Source organism: Trypanosoma brucei, chromosome 7, assembly GCF_000210295.1.
Source record: "Trypanosoma brucei gambiense DAL972 chromosome 7, complete sequence".
NCBI classification, from domain to species: domain Eukaryota; phylum Euglenozoa; class Kinetoplastea; order Trypanosomatida; family Trypanosomatidae; genus Trypanosoma; species Trypanosoma brucei.
This window is the reverse complement of record NC_026740.1, coordinates 929,346-944,633: the sequence shown is the minus strand read 5'-3', so window position 1 is coordinate 944,633 and position 15,288 is coordinate 929,346. Positions and strand designations below refer to the sequence as shown.

Here is a 15,288-nt window from a genome sequence, read left to right as displayed (position 1 = left end):
GGCAACAGAAATTCAGATGAATTTGTTAAATCTTTTATCCTAGAAAGTGAGGGGACGGGAATAAATTTGCAGTCGCTCGCTTTATCATATGTGCTTAATACAAATGTCTTCGATATGCTGATTCTTTCCCAATTTCACATGTTAGTATTTCCTTCAAAATTCTACGTGGGTTGCGTACTTGTCGTTACCCGCCATGCTGCAGTTACGTTTCATTCCTTTTAAATTCCCCCGTCCATGTAGGTGAAGAACCTTACATATTCAAAGTTGTTGTTACCTTATTCAAGATAATGCTCTGCCCTCCAGATGTTGCATTCGAAAAGCGGCACTTCAAGAGGAGAGATGGAAACAAAGTTGTCCCTCCATCTATAGCCCTTGTTGCCGGTTTGGAATCTGGATTCTTATTTAAGTTGTCGGCTGTGGAGGATGTCGCGCGTCGAGGCCAGTTTCCAGGCTTGCTAACAGAAGATGAATTTTTGCTGATGTGTGAAGAGAGTGAGCACATTCGGGACGCATACGCAATGGCGAAGCACCTTGTTGCCCTCGCCCCTGATGGCATTTTTACCCGCGCCACACTTCAGGAAACCGCTGGAAAGGTTGGTTCCACTCAAGACACACTCAGTGTTGAAGAGGTCGATGCGCTTTTTAACGCACTGGACTCGGATAACCGGGGATACGTGTCAGTGGATGAGTTTATGGATGCGCTGTATGGTGAAGAAGGGAGAGAGGCTATGAGAGAAATAAGGAGGGAATACATGCGACGGAAAATTGAGGTTGAGGGCGAGCCCATCGTGGAGGATGAGGCCAACCCCGAAGCCGACGCGGAAGCTGAGGCAGAAGCGGAAGCGAGAGCAAGGGCAGAAGCGGAAGCAAGGGCAGAGGCAGAAGCAAGAGCAAGGGCAGAGGCAGAAGCGAGAGCAAGGGCAGAGGCAGAAGCAAGAGCAAGGGCAGAAGCGGAAGCGAGAGCGAGGGCGGAGGCTCAGCGCCCACCGCCACCGAAGCAAAAGGCAGGTTGCGGGTGCTAAAAACTTGGATATTCCGTACATATATGGTGTTGTGAACACGAATGTTTATATCTTTGTAGGGGAATCGCTGCGTGTTCAACCGAGCGCACGCCCTGTTCCGGGTTTAGTAGGTTTGAGGCAGCTTTATCCCTTTTCCTGTATATGGTATGTGTACGTCAAAACTGATTGGGTAACAAAGAAAAGAAGCTGGTCCGCCAGAGGGTGGATTCAAGGTTAATAGGAAACATGTGAGCATATATTTGCACTACCACGTTGTGCGATATGGGGTTGAAGTAGGAGATTAAAGAGAAACAACTTGTACACAAGCACAAGGTGATTCGTGGTCTTTACTGCTCCCAGCGCGAAGCAGTCGCAATGTTTCTTTAGAGTCTTTAGGCAACTTATCATATTTGATTTGTGTGTTCGCGCGGCTTATTTTCTTTTAACTGTTGAAGAAAGGGTAAGGTAGCGTATTATCGGTAGGTGGTCGCGTTGCTAGTGTTAATGCTACATCGTACGCGTTTAGCACAGCTAATTAACGGGAGGATACTGCAGTATTTCGTACCGTACGAACGAGATGAGGTGAACCCCGTGGTTTTCATGGACGTCACCGTGGAGGGAGATGCACTCGGCCGTGTGAGTGTTGAGCTTTTCCACGACATCGTTCCAAAGACAACCGAAAATTTTCGTTCACTATGCACTGGTGAGCGAGGTTACAGCCAGTGCCCCTTGTTTTACAAAGGTATTCCATTTCATCGTGTCATCCCTGGGTTTATCGTGCAAGGGGGTGATATTTTGCTGAAGGATGGACGAGGAAATGTTAGTGTGTTCGGATTTCCATTCCCGGACGAGAGTTTTGAGGGTAAGGCAGGGAAACATCTTCGAGGAACGGTGGCAATGGCGCACAGCGCCCCCAATCAAAACGGTTCACAGTTTTTTTTCAACTTAGCACGGAATGACCATTTAGATGGCAAATTTGTTGTTTGCGGACAGGTTATCGATGGATGGGAAGTGGTTGACCGTGTCGCCGTTTTATCTGGCTCCAGCTGTGGTACGCCGGTTAGTCGAGCTTGGATTACAGAATGCGGTCAGAGTAGTGGTGATAAGCTTGAGGACACGGAACGTGCGTTGTCAGGGGAGCGGGCTTTGCACACGATGCCAGGCAAGGAGGTTCTTGACATTCTGTCTCCTCGTTATTAGTGGCGGTGCGTACGCGATATTTTCAAATATATATAAATATATTTTGGGATTCGTTTCGCCTCCGTTACCTGTTTATGTGAGTGGTATGCATTCTTATGGATCGTTCACCCATAAGCATTGTCTTTGGTGGAGACTACTGTTGTTTTACGTTTCCCTTTAGTTAACTGGGTGCATTTGCAGAATTTGCTTGGTTTGCTTCGTGGCAGGGAACAATGTCCCCTACTAACGTGAGGTCTGCGGGAAGTCCTACGAAATACTGCAATGCCTGAAGTGATCACTTTGACCACCGAGGTTTTAGTGATTCTTCACCTTGCAGGAGCTGGTTTCATCAGAGATGGATATCTATTCTGACAGTAGGTTGTTTGATCCACCGGATTGGTTTGATTGGGAAGTTACTCCCACTTACTCGTTTGGCAGGGCTATTGAGCTTACCACACGAGAGTTAAACCCCTTTTCTAAAAAAAAAAAAGGCCTAACGCTATGGTTCGCACCTCCGGTGTGGGACTCTATCTAACTGTGTGCAAACTGTCGGCCGTATCGATTGGAGCCACCGTTCAGGTGAATATTCAACTGAACACTTTTCCTACTTATTATATATTAAAATCTCTTCTTCGTTAACGTGTTCATCGTGTTAACTACTTGGCTGGTGATGATAAGACTCCATTCCTGCTGGAGCAATGACCCTTTTTTAAAGCTCCGTACCGTGTATTCATGAAAAAATGGCGCACCTTTGCACCCCAATGGGTATCTGCCGTTCCTCGGATATGATGCAATTTTTACGTCTGTTCGACGCAGAGTCGTAGGCGAATGGGTGTTCACAGCGTTGGAGGGGCAAGTAAACAGTTCCCAGAGTGTTTCTTTGCATGCATTGAAACGAAGAGCGTTCCAATGCAAACAACTCACCCTCCCTCTACCTAGTCACTTGTTATTGATTCGTAGTTTGCGTGGAACAAAGCAAGAAGCCCCATCGCCTTTATAGAATAAAGTAAAAGGCAATAGCAGAGTAGTGCATTAGGCTACAAATCGAATTCTTTTTGGATAGAGAGAAAGAGAGAGGGAGAGCAATCGTCAGGTGAGGTAATTTGCCTCCAAAGGAGGAAATCTAGAAACAAAACGATTATAGGGAAGACTAACAAGTCTTTGAAGTGGACTTTATTTACCTAGAGCTGAAGCAAACCAATCGGTAGGGCGGAAATGTCGCGAAATGACTGCGTTATGATGGACAAGATCATTGAAGGCGATGGCAAAACGATACCGCGTCAGGGGAGTATTGTGACACTGGACTATGTTGGATATCTGCCTGATGGTCGAAAGTTCGACTCCACTATTGAAAGGGGGAAGCCGTTTGTTTTCCGTGTTGGATGCGGAGAGGTCATCAAAGGCTGGGACGAGGGAATTGTGCAGATGTCAAAGGGTGAGCGCAGTCGGCTCACCATGCCTCCATCACTGGCCTTTGGGTCAACTGGTTTCCCTGGCATAATCCCTCCTAACACTGTCATTGTGTTTGAGGTCACGCTGTTGGATGTTGTTTGAGAATTGTGGTAGCGCTGCGGCTGCGTATGTAAAATTATCTGAGAACTGGAGGGAAAAAATGCTCCTGTTATAATCAATACGTGCCTCGTGTCTTGCACTTTTGCTGAAGCACCCGAAAAAGTAATCTGCATGACGTACGGGTATGTGCGGGGGTGTTGGTGAGTGTGTGAAATAAATGGAGGTTGTCATTGTAAAGGCTGTGCTTAAGTGACATCCACAGAGCTACTCACTGCTGGGAATACCGGGGGTGAGAGCCAAAATTTAGGGTCGTTATGTTATATGGGTAAAGTCTTGTTCCCCCTTTGTTTTGTTGTTTGTTAGCAAAAGTGGGACAGGGATGTTGAGAGGAGGTGTGGGCTCCCGATGGTGTGGGGTCGTACGATAGTTATCAATGGAGGTTATTTGGTGTAGCTTGCTGCCGTTGAGCGGTACAGCGCATGCTTGTGGACGGTGGCTGCGGGCCGACTGAGACACCGCCTTCAGTGATGGTAGGTCTCCGAGCCCGGTTGACAACTGAGCAATTATAGACCACGCTCTACCCCCGACCACGCAACTGGCAGCCGCTGTGAATGATGTTGTCAAGCGCCCCTCAAAAGGAAGGCAGAACCCCCCCCCCCCCCCCCCCGGTCTGCTTTGTGTTATCTTATCTCGGTCCGACGGACCCCCGGGAAGCGCTGCCTGTATGTGGTCATTTGATGTTTGTTTGCTGTACTGCGGTGCCTTGGGATAGGAGTGCAAACATGGTTTGGCACCAATTCACTCCCTGATGTCAAGTTGCTGCTTCCGCTACTTTTCTTGAAGCCGGTGCTAGCGTACATTATCTGTGGTCCTCGTTTCCGGAGGTGTGGGTATGCGATCGCAAACCGCTCGTGCGGGGATTGGTTTATCCTTTGTGCGTTTTATCGAGTGCTTCTTTTTCCGCTTATATTTCCAACTTGTATGTCTCCGGGATTTAGCATCGTCAGTTTGTTTGCGTTCGTGCGTGGTGTGTGTGGGGTGCGGACAGGGTATTTTGCGTTTCTCACTAATTTGTGTGTTGTTTAGTAAAGTCCATTGCTTACGCATCCGCTATCTCTGGTGAATTATTAGTGACTTTCTGTAGCCGCCATGTCGTTTTGAAACGGAAGCATCAGGTGAACCCTTGACAGGCGTGCAACGAGAAGAAAAGGATAAGTGTGGGATGGCAGGGTGTTGTTGAACCGTTGTGGTGTTAGGGTACTCGGCTGCGAAGAAGTTGGGCATGCTGTGCCTTTTTTTTCCATGTGGTTGGTTTAACCTCATTTGGTGTCGTCCAAGTAGGTACAATTGTATGTGTGGGGTTTGTTTTTTTCGTACCACATACCATTATCCGGCTATATGTACTTACGCTAGGTTGCTGGTGGGTGGTGGAGCTGTACTCTCCTTCCCTTATATGAACCGTTGATTTATCTTCTGCTTCTTGGTGCTTCATCTTAGTGAGCTACATTTCTCCAAGGAAGTAGATATTCACTTCTGCAGCTGTGTGCGCTTAAGGGGACACCACTGTTAACGAAATAATCAGTAACAGGGCCCGAGCTTGTTTTGCCACAATGGCGGCGCTTACTGATGAACAGATCCGTGAAGCGTTTAATCTCTTCGATGCGGACGGCTCCGGAGCTATCGACGCGGAGGAAATGGCACTGGCAATGAAGGGTTTGGGTTTCGGAGACCTTCCAAGGGATGAAGTGGAACGGACTGTACGGTCGATGAACACCAATGCCAATGGTCTCATTGAATATGGGGAGTTTGAGCGGATGGTCAAGTCACGGATGGCACAGAAGGACTCCCCAGAGGAAGTGTTAAAAGCGTTCCAGTTATTCGACTTGGACAAAAAGGGGAAAATCTCGTTTGCAAACCTGAAGGAGGTGGCTAAGCTCCTTGGAGAAAACCCCGGCGATGACGTGCTGCAAGAGATGATTGCCGAAGCAGATGAAGATGGCGATGGCGAAGTGTCGTTTGAAGAATTTAAGAGCGTCATGATGCAGATGCGTGGCAAATAGATGGGTCTATGCTGTTTTAGGTATGTATGCGTGTTGGAGCTGACAGAAGAGCTTCCATTCGATCTCCGTGCGCATCCGCTGTTGACCTTACAGCTTCCACCCCACTTTTACTGTTTTATAAACTATCTTTACTTCCTCCCTTTTTCCTATTTCCATACTTTCTCCCTCTTTGTGTAATCGAAGACGTTGATCACACTGTCTGAGGGGCGGCTTCCGTGTCGTTCACCTGTCGCTGTGTTTGACTTTCCCTACATTGCTGCCTGGGTAGAGGTCCTATTGGTGCTTCCTGCCGCTTAGGCTGCGCCAGCTTTGCTTGTTTGTCTCCAGGGTCCAAAGGTAAAAAGGTCCGCACACAATGGCTTTGGGATCAGGAATCGGCCTAGTGCCGATGTGGAGTTCCTGTCCGTCCATGAACCCCCCAACATTCCCTAAGGGCGGGATAGAGATACTGCGGCAGTCGCTGGAAGCACAGGAGGAAGTTGAGAGGACATTTAGAGAGCGTGAGGCTGGTCATATAGAATGTTTGAACTTCAAGAAGTCGCTAAGACACCTGCTGCGAAAGCAGAATGAGCGGCGAGAGGAGCTGCAGTTAGTGGAGCAGCGTGCATCTGAGCGCACACAGGCTCTTCTTGACGAACTGCTCATTGTTGTTCGTGAACGATTGAAGGCAATGAGTCCAGAAGGGTATCAATCCATTACTTTTGACAACGGCGATATGTATGAAGGCAATTGGAAAAGTTGCCGAATGCACGGGACGGGCGTCATGCGCCGAGTGGCAGATAACGATATTTACGAGGGTGAATGGTTCTTCGGAGTGCGCAATGGTAATGGCATGTGCTGCAGCCCTAACTTTGGAACACTTTACAGCGGGAAGTGGCTGGCCGGAAAATGGCATGGTCGGGGCGAGCTGGCGGAACCTGAAGGGCTGTATATTGGCGATTTTGTTGACGGTCAAATACGGGGATACGGAGAGTACCTGTACCGTGAGGGATATGCGTATAAAGGCGATTGGGTGAATGGCGTGTACGAAGGCTCGGGAACATTTTTCTATACTAACGGGGCTAGGTACGAAGGCCAGTGGCGAAACGGCTATGAGCACGGCCGTGGAACGATGACCTACTACAATGGGGATGTTTATACCGGAGATTGGTGTAACGGACGGAAGCACGGCACGGGGACATATACAAGTAAGTTGCTTCAGTACGAAGGAGGGTGGAGCAGTGGTGCTGTTCATGGCATCGGGAAATGCACATACGCCGACGGGTCCATGTATAAGGGTTCCTGGTGTAGGGGACTATACGATGGCGATGGTGAGTTTGTTTCCCAAGACAAAAAATGTAGCTACAAGGGTGAGTTTCGAGGCGGTAAGCGTTGCGGACGAGGTGTGTACCAATGCGGGGAAGTTGAGTACTCTGGTGACTGGCTAGATGACAGGAGACATGGTGTGGGTGAAATCAAAACACGGGATGGCCGCGTTTTCCGTGGCACGTGGAGCCATGACGAGCCTCACTGTGAGGTAGTCCCTGGTTGTAACCTTGAGGGGACCTCTCTTTCCTACTGTGGGGGAAGGGGTGCCCCAATTGCTCCAGAAGAGCCGGATCCGGTGCTCAACATGCGGTTGGGTTTGCCAGACGAGGTGATCGATTGTATGGCGGATGCACCAACATGACCCATGTAAAATAATGCTTCCCTTACAAAGTCAGAAAAGGAAAACGGCTGGATACCCGGTTGCAGTACGTTAGTACGCAGTTGCTACTGTTTGCCGTGATTTCGGACCACACCTCAGTTTCAATATGTTTCTACGTGCTTTTTTTTTTTACACAACAGTGTATGACTGCCTTCTTCACTGCGCTTTTCCCATACTCCATTTTACTGTGGAACAAAAATTACGTGCACATGCGTACCCTCGCTTATTTGCTTTTGAGGCACTTTATGGCATCGTTAGGCGAATTCTGCGTGTCCGTAGTTGACAGCGTAGATAGTTTTCAGTCTATTTTCACCTCCAGTAGTTTTGATCACCTGCTACTGTGCTACGAGGCGGATGTTGATGCAGTCACTGCAGCAGATTTGATCGCTTTTGAACGGGTTGTTAAGGCCGCCGCTACCGAGTTTGGCACGAGGTTGGGATTGCACCTGTGGAATTGTAGCGATGACGCCTTCGGTGCCGCCAGAATGCAGCTGGGCAAGGAAAAGGGGACGCCGCTCCTTCTCATTGTGTACAGGGGAGAGATTGCGGACATGCTACACCAGCCACTTGCGAATCTGGTTTCTGGGGTGGCGTTGGTATGCCAACGCCTGGCTTCGTACCAACGTGGTGACAGTATTGCCGTAGTATCATCACTTCCGTTATCCCCGCAACAGCCAGTGCAAGGCGACGCAGTTGATACGGCTTCAGTTGTCGGACAGCGAATGACAGTAGACATCGCTCGGTTGATTGAGATGGGCAAGCGTTTGATGACGATGGGCCGGGCGGAGTATGCAGAGAAAATCTTTGGCCGCGCGCTTGGCACTCTAGATGCAATGTCTTCAAACTGTGGAAGTGATACCAGACTGAGGGGAAGCACAGCAATGTGCCTCGCATGGGTGAGTCTTGCTATCTTGGTCCAGGGAAGGTGTGCAGACGACCACTTGCAACGGTTGCGGGGAGACTACGAGGAGTTTTGCGTGGAATTTGAAAGCGACGCTGCGCGCGTATGTGCCACGCAACGAATGATGCACTCTTTGACAATTAAGTGGAAAGGCGATATATGTAGTGAAAAGAGACTACGGTCAATTCTCGCGGACGATCCGCACAAGCACGATCACCGTTGTGCCCTTGTTGTGACCTTGTTTCTTTCGGGTGACCTGGAGCGCTGCCTCACGGAGGCGTTGAAGCTTCATGCATTCGGTGTGCCGTTTGGCGCTGTAGCTCTTTCGTCCGTTCGAGATTATGTTGGACCAGAACACCCACTGTTTCAGCTGACGGACGTGCCTTCGTGATAAGGGAATCATTCAAATGACTTATCCCCATCTAGAGGCTAGGAAAGTGCCTTGACAGGTTTTACTATCAATTTTTTTTTTCTAGCTTCATCAGTCTGAGCATATAGTTGACAACTGTTATCACCCTTTTTCATCACTTTATCTTGTTAGGAAAACAACCGCCCATTCTCATCTCCTTGCTGATCTGAGGGCTCTCTTCCGCGAAGGTTACGTTTAGAGGTTCTACGTAGGACAGCGTGCATACACCCATTGCTTGCCAGTACACGGGCGCTTTTTTCACACACTAGCGACGCGTGTGTTCAGTACACTGGAGCGATGAACCATGATGATGCGATGTGGAACGTTATGGGGCAAACTTTCTGTTCATTTAAAGTTAAGACGCACGACGATAAGGCTCGTTTCTGCCGCAACCCGTACAACGTGACAGGTCTCTGCCAACGTGGTGTATGCCCCCTTTCAAACGCACAATACGCCACAGTGGTCGAACATGACGATGAGCTTTACCTTTATGTCAAGACAGCGGAGCGTGCGCACCTGCCTCGGCGGCAATGGGAGAAAGTCCGACTTGACGCTAATTTTCCACGTGCGCTTGCTCAGATTGATGAAGAGCTACAGTGGTGGGACCAAAAGCTTGTGAACAAGGTCAAGGCCCGGCTGCTGCGACTTAAGCAGTATTTGATGCGGCGCCGAAAGATGTTGTTAGAGCCAAAGGTGGAGTACGTTTCCGTAAACAAGCGCCAGGAGGATAAGTTGATCCGTCGCGAGGCAAAGGCAGAAGCTGCGGCACGGTTGGAACTGGAAGTGGAGAAGGAGCTGTTGGAGCGGTTGCGAAGTGGGACATATGACAGCGTGATCAATTGCAGTCTTGAGGCATTTGAGCGGGTACTCGATCGTGAGGAGGACCGCACTGAGTTCGAAGCGTTAGAAGATGAGGAGGATGAGGAGTTCCCCGAGTTTGTGATGGACGATGAGTTGGATGAGGAAGAAGAAATGGAGGAAAGCAATAGAAAAATAGGCAAAAGGGATGATTCTTCGGTGGTGCACCGTAGTGGTCGTGGAACACGGCGGCAGCGGCTTGTAATTGAGGAAGAGGTGGAGCAAGAGCCCGTTTCTAAGCGGGTCCGCACGGCTGATTTGGATTGGTAAGTGATAAGTCCGAAGTTTGCACAGAGAGCAGAGCCTCCAAAAGAAAGTGAAGTGGGAGCAGTACTAAGTGGTGATTTCGACAGTTCCGCTGTTGTGTATTTCTCTTGTACTTGCGGGAGCGGAAAATGCGTCGACAGACAGGTAAGGCATAGTTTCCTGGCCGCCGTGCGCCCCCAGTTGTGTGTTATTTTAAAGTGGGGTAGCGCTCTGAAGCGCGCGAATAAAGGTAACACACACTCACACAATCAGCGGCAACGTTTTAAAAAAAGATAAATCAGAAGCAGTAATTGTGGGCCGCGACTTTGATGCCTGAAGGTTTGTTGACTATTATTTCTGCCCTCTATCCGTAATTCTACCCTCCTTCTTGTACCGAGTAAGCATGTTGTGTGCCATTTTTTTTTTTTTTCTAACCCTTACTGATACGAGTGAGGAAATACCCTGATGGTAAATACTGCTGGGTGAGATAGCAACATTTTCAGTGGTCACTAATAATTTTCATGTGTACGTATATATACATATATACATCATGTCGTGTCCCCCTTATTTCACAAACCCGTGGTGCTTTAGTGGCTTGGGAAACAAAGGGAGTGACTGGCAGCCGCTTTACTATTGGTTAAGCAGCTTGGCGCATTCTTTTTCTTCACAAGTCCTCTTGTCATTTCATTCGACTCTTTTGCGCTGTGGGCACGATACAACACGTGACGGATCCGCCAGGGATTTCAGGGAATAAAAAGCGAATAACAGTTTAGTATCGCCGGTAAAAGGAGGGGAAAGCGGAGCTGGACATCGCCTAGACGAAGAGAATACAATTTGAATAGGAACGGAAGAGCTTGAGTACCGGAGTCACTTTTGCTGCACCGGAATACAATACTTCCCAAAGATGCAGGGGGGATTTGGTCGGACTAATTTCAACCAGACGAGTGGGTTGAGGCCGGGATCGCAGATGCGCCCCGGATCGCAGATGAGGCCTGGATCACAAATGCGGGGTGCCCGCGTTGCCGGTATGGGTGAGAGCTTGCAACAAGCCGTTTCGGTGAGTGCACAGGCCCCGGTGACACTAGAGGGGATGCGTGCAGCCACACGGTCCGGTAACGCAGGACCAGGCCGCCAGGTGGGTGATCGCAGTTACTATATTGGCTTACTGCGACCGAAAATCACGGAGCTAACAACGGAGATTGAGCGTCTCAACGAACAAGAGGAACTAATCGTCAAAGGAGGCTCTGTTCTCACGCAACTGCAGCAGCGGAACAAGGCCCTGACGGATGAGGCGGCAAAGTTGAAGGGGACTCTCGCTGATATTAATTTAGCTTTGGAGAAGAGCACGACACAAGACCCCAGCAGCGTGAAGGACCAAGCAACAAAGCTAAACCAGGTGAATGGGGAAAAGCGTAAACAAGTGGATCAGCTCTTTCTCAATGCCAAGGAAATGGAGGCGCTGACGAAAAAGAATACCCAAACATTGGAAGAAGAAATGCAAAACTTGGACCGTCGTATTCTTGCGGAGAATCAGGACTTCGGCTTATACAAGGCAACGCGTGACGAAGCGTTCAATGTGTCAGACGCTGTTCTTTCCCACCAGCACCAAATACGCATGCTAACGGCGAAGCAGGAGTTACTGATGACGAAGCTTTCGACGGATCCCGACAAGAAGCGAGCGGCTGAGGTGCTTCGTGGTATTTTATCTAAGCGTCAGTTGAAGGAGGAGTTAACCAAACAGTGTGCGCTTTCCGTGGAGGAGGAACGACAACTTTTGATCAAACAGGTGAAGACGGCCCGTGGGGACATTGAGGTCCTTGAACGTCAGGTGAATGAGACGCGCGATGCTCTTAGCGAATCAAAGAACCGCTGCGCCTCCCTGGATGAAGAGTTGAAGAGTTACAGTGGGGATAACATTAAGGCATTCCAGGAGCTACAGGAAAAGGACCGTGAACTGCAAAGCTTCATGGACTCGTTTCCTGCTAAGTTGAAGGAGGAGATGGACAAAATTACCGAGGTGCAGAGGAACATCGCGACACTGCTTGAGCGAATCTCTCAAGCTTTAGAACTCAAGAAGCAAATGCCACAAGAAGGGTCACCAAACGCCCTTCAAGCGCTAGAAAGTGAGGTAGACGCAAAGCGAAACCAGATTGAGCACGACACAATGACACACCAGCGACTTGAGAGGGAGTTGATGGACCGCAAGGTTGAACTTGAGAAGGTGGAGAACTTGGACACAAAGATCAAGGCGGAGCTGCAGGCACATGCTCTTAAGATGGAAGAGCAGTCACAAGAGATGATCAAATACGGTGACATGGACGGATTGCGCCGCAACGTGGACGCCCGCCGCACGGAACTTCTCAATGAAAGAACATTCTTGATAAAGCTGCGTGACTCAAGCAAGCAGCAACTAAATGTGCTTAGTGGAACAGTCGACACTTTGCGCAAGCAGTTGAATGAAGACACTTCGTACCGGTCCATGTCCACACTTGAGGGACGCCTGCGGCAACTGCGTCAGTCCTCTTTCACACTCGAAGAATTTGTTCGTTTGAAGGGGAGGGAGAGCTACTTCGTTGGATTGAAGACAGAGTGCTTGCGTCTTGTGGATGAGATTAATATACTTCTAAAAGAAACAGAGCAGGCGCGTGGCACCTCCGTGGGCGGAGGTGCGGTCCTGATGGTTGGTGACCGCTGACTCTACAGGGAAAGTGACGAGATGAGGAAACAAATATATGAGTTTGGAAAAGGAAAGGCAAGAGAGGGATAAAGTGCAAGAGAGGGCAAATGTTTCGGCTAAACGGTGCTCCGCATTCAAAATATGAGTGTTCATTGGGAGTAGGAGGACACGCCGTACTTATAGAGAAACGTAGAATGGAGTATGTTTGGGGCTGCGTGCGTGTGGGTACTAGTGATAGGGGTAAGCATTTTTGTGTGTCAATCCACAAGGTGTTGCTGTCTGACGTGCCATTGTCTTTTGAGGTACCAATCGGTGCAGTGTGACGCATTTCAATGGCCACCCTCGCGGCACTGTTTTTCTCCGATCCATGTGTGCTGCATGTAAGTGGCTGTTACCTGTACGAGTGAAGGGGTGAGGAGGTGGTATTAGGCGCGCCGATAAACTCTGCGGTCTATGCGCGGTTACGATTGCGTGCTTGAGTTTGATACCTTTTTCATTGCTCAGACATACACGTATATATACGTCTTTGCTTGTGACTGTATAACCATGTATATGCATCTGTTTGAGTTTTGCCGGAAGTGCAACATATTGCTTACAGATAAGAAACTCTCTACTTATCAGCTAAAGAATTATTTTACCGCTTGCTTTGTCGACATGTGCCCCCTCTCCGCATATTGACGTGCCTAACGCTTTCCTTCTTTTAGTCGGGGATAGAAAGGCGTTGCGGTTATCCCCAGACATGTTTGTGTTCTCGATGTGGTGTTGAGTGTACAGTTTTCCTTGTTGTAACATATTTATCTCTTCTGTTTCAGAAGGAAAAAAAAACTTACCTACAGTAGCAAGAGGCGGTATCACCGCACACAGCGAGAGTATAATGCCAATGCAAATGTTTATGCAGGTATATGATGAGATTCAGATGTTTCTGCTCGAAGAACTGGAACTTAAGTTCGACATGGATCCGAATCGAGTCAGATACCTCCGGAAAATGATGGACACCACATGCTTGGGCGGCAAATACAACCGTGGCCTGACGGTGATCGATGTGGCCGAGTCCCTTCTTTCCCTAAGCCCAAACAACAACGGTGAAGAAGACGATGGGGCAAGGCGGAAACGTGTTCTACACGATGCGTGTGTTTGTGGTTGGATGATTGAGTTCCTTCAGGCCCATTACTTGGTGGAAGATGACATTATGGACAACAGCGTCACGCGGCGTGGTAAGCCATGCTGGTACCGTCACCCAGGCGTCACGGTGCAGTGTGCCATAAATGACGGTCTGCTATTGAAGTCGTGGACTCACATGATGGCGATGCATTTCTTTGCAGACCGTCCTTTTTTGCAGGATTTGCTCTGTCGTTTCAACAGAGTGGATTACACCACAGCTGTCGGGCAGTTATACGATGTGACGTCAATGTTTGACTCAAACAAACTCGATCCCGACGTATCGCAGCCCACTACGACAGATTTCGCGGAGTTCACCCTTTCCAATTACAAGCGGATTGTGAAGTACAAGACAGCTTATTACACTTACCTTCTACCACTAGTTATGGGGCTTATTGTTAGTGAGGCTCTTCCCACCGTTGACATGGGCGTTACGGAAGAGTTGGCCATGCTTATGGGCGAATACTTTCAGGTGCAGGACGACGTCATGGATTGTTTTACACCACCCGAGCGGCTAGGAAAAGTCGGAACTGACATTCAGGATGCAAAGTGTTCTTGGTTGGCCGTAACATTTCTCGCAAAAGCGAGCAGTGCGCAGGTTGCTGAGTTCAAAGCAAACTACGGTAGTGGAGACTCGGAGAAGGTGGCCACAGTGAGGCGGCTCTATGAGGAAGCGGATCTGCAGGGGGATTATGTAGCCTACGAGGCTGCAGTGGCAGAGCAGGTGAAGGAGCTTATTGAGAAACTGAGGCTTTGCTCACCAGGATTTGCTGCCAGCGTAGAAACTCTCTGGGGAAAGACTTACAAGCGCCAGAAGTGATGGACAGCGACTCGATGGTAGTAATGCGCATCCTGCAGCTGATGCAAACACAGGTGAAGGGGGGGGGAGTGTAAGTGGGGGAAAATCTATCGATTGTTAAAGTGCAGGGTAGGAGGCACATTGTTGGCAGCAGGTGTGGAGAGGGGACTCAACCACCTATGTGTAAGCATTAGAGAGTGACGGGGTGAATGAACAAATTGTGTTGTGTGCGGGTGGCTCGGTGCGGTGAAGGCACAAAGGTTTCGTGCGGTACAATGGAGTAGTGGCCGGTGCTTGTGTGTGTCTGTGCTCTTTACCGAGTTGGAATTTCCTGCGTGTGAAGTAGGGTTATCGACTGTTTTCTTCGGTTACGTTTTCTTTTTTTTTTTTCTTTATATGGTTCTTGCCGTCTCGATAGGTTATGCTTAGCCCGGGGGGCCCAAGGGGGTCACTCGTAAGTGTGAGCTACCGCTTAGCCTTTGGTTGTCGGCGTTTTAATTTTCTCTTTCCCGCTTATTTTTGTGTAGAGTGCAATTCGCCATCGCTAACTTCCCTCCCGTTACCACCCATCCTTGTTCGCACGCAATTCTCACCCAACTGTAACCGTGCGACGTTCTACTCATGTTTGTAATTTACATGGGAGAGAAGTATCTGCCATTCGTTGATGGCGTCTTGGGAAGCCTCTGTCTTCATCTTTTCTGAATTTTTTTTTCTAACTTCCTGGTGGTTGTTGCTTTCCCCCTTGTTTAACATTGTTTGTCCGTTTCTTCATGTTCTGTTTCCGCAAAATTGTTCACTTCT

The 15,288-nt window shown here is 49.0% G+C and overlaps 10 protein-coding genes across 10 annotated transcripts; 9 read left to right on the top strand and 1 right to left on the bottom strand.

Moving 5' to 3' along the window:
• Positions 1 to 287: 287 nt before the first annotated feature.
• TbgDal_VII3770 (I/6 autoantigen) lies at positions 288 to 1,022 on the top strand (the record flags this gene model as incomplete). Its single annotated transcript, XM_011776419.1, has 1 exon — positions 288 to 1,022. One exon carries the CDS (start codon positions 288 to 290, stop codon positions 1,020 to 1,022), a length of 735 nt encoding a protein of 244 aa, XP_011774721.1.
• Positions 1,023 to 1,505: 483 nt separating this feature from the next.
• Positions 1,506 to 2,201, top strand: TbgDal_VII3760 (cyclophilin-type peptidyl-prolyl cis-trans isomerase, putative; the record flags this gene model as incomplete). The annotated part of the gene is made up of 1 exon (XM_011776418.1): positions 1,506 to 2,201. One exon carries the CDS (start codon positions 1,506 to 1,508, stop codon positions 2,199 to 2,201), a length of 696 nt encoding a protein of 231 aa, XP_011774720.1.
• Positions 2,202 to 3,395: 1,194 nt separating this feature from the next.
• Positions 3,396 to 3,734, top strand: TbgDal_VII3750 (peptidyl-prolyl cis-trans isomerase, putative; the record flags this gene model as incomplete). Its single annotated transcript, XM_011776417.1, has 1 exon — positions 3,396 to 3,734. One exon carries the CDS (start codon positions 3,396 to 3,398, stop codon positions 3,732 to 3,734), a length of 339 nt encoding a protein of 112 aa, XP_011774719.1.
• A 1,568-nt stretch (positions 3,735 to 5,302) lies between these two features.
• TbgDal_VII3740 (centrin, putative) lies at positions 5,303 to 5,752 on the top strand (the record flags this gene model as incomplete). Its single annotated transcript, XM_011776416.1, has 1 exon — positions 5,303 to 5,752. The coding sequence occupies one exon, from the start codon at positions 5,303 to 5,305 to the stop codon at positions 5,750 to 5,752; it is 450 nt and encodes a 149-aa protein (XP_011774718.1).
• A 355-nt stretch (positions 5,753 to 6,107) lies between these two features.
• TbgDal_VII3730 (hypothetical protein, conserved) lies at positions 6,108 to 7,421 on the top strand (the record flags this gene model as incomplete). The annotated part of the gene is made up of 1 exon (XM_011776415.1): positions 6,108 to 7,421. One exon carries the CDS (start codon positions 6,108 to 6,110, stop codon positions 7,419 to 7,421), a length of 1,314 nt encoding a protein of 437 aa, XP_011774717.1.
• Positions 7,422 to 7,582: 161 nt separating this feature from the next.
• On the top strand, positions 7,583 to 8,731 carry TbgDal_VII3720 (hypothetical protein, conserved; the record flags this gene model as incomplete). Its single annotated transcript, XM_011776414.1, has 1 exon — positions 7,583 to 8,731. The coding sequence occupies one exon, from the start codon at positions 7,583 to 7,585 to the stop codon at positions 8,729 to 8,731; it is 1,149 nt and encodes a 382-aa protein (XP_011774716.1).
• A 315-nt stretch (positions 8,732 to 9,046) lies between these two features.
• TbgDal_VII3710 (hypothetical protein, conserved) lies at positions 9,047 to 9,877 on the top strand (the record flags this gene model as incomplete). Its single annotated transcript, XM_011776413.1, has 1 exon — positions 9,047 to 9,877. One exon carries the CDS (start codon positions 9,047 to 9,049, stop codon positions 9,875 to 9,877), a length of 831 nt encoding a protein of 276 aa, XP_011774715.1.
• An 880-nt stretch (positions 9,878 to 10,757) lies between these two features.
• On the top strand, positions 10,758 to 12,548 carry TbgDal_VII3700 (hypothetical protein, conserved; the record flags this gene model as incomplete). Its single annotated transcript, XM_011776412.1, has 1 exon — positions 10,758 to 12,548. The coding sequence occupies one exon, from the start codon at positions 10,758 to 10,760 to the stop codon at positions 12,546 to 12,548; it is 1,791 nt and encodes a 596-aa protein (XP_011774714.1).
• A 210-nt stretch (positions 12,549 to 12,758) lies between these two features.
• Positions 12,759 to 13,088, bottom strand: TbgDal_VII3695 (hypothetical protein, unlikely; the record flags this gene model as incomplete). Its single annotated transcript, XM_011776411.1, has 1 exon — positions 12,759 to 13,088. One exon carries the CDS (start codon positions 13,086 to 13,088, stop codon positions 12,759 to 12,761), a length of 330 nt encoding a protein of 109 aa, XP_011774713.1.
• Positions 13,089 to 13,404: 316 nt separating this feature from the next.
• On the top strand, positions 13,405 to 14,508 carry TbgDal_VII3690 (farnesyl pyrophosphate synthase, putative; the record flags this gene model as incomplete). The annotated part of the gene is made up of 1 exon (XM_011776410.1): positions 13,405 to 14,508. One exon carries the CDS (start codon positions 13,405 to 13,407, stop codon positions 14,506 to 14,508), a length of 1,104 nt encoding a protein of 367 aa, XP_011774712.1.
• Positions 14,509 to 15,288: the final 780 nt, after the last annotated feature.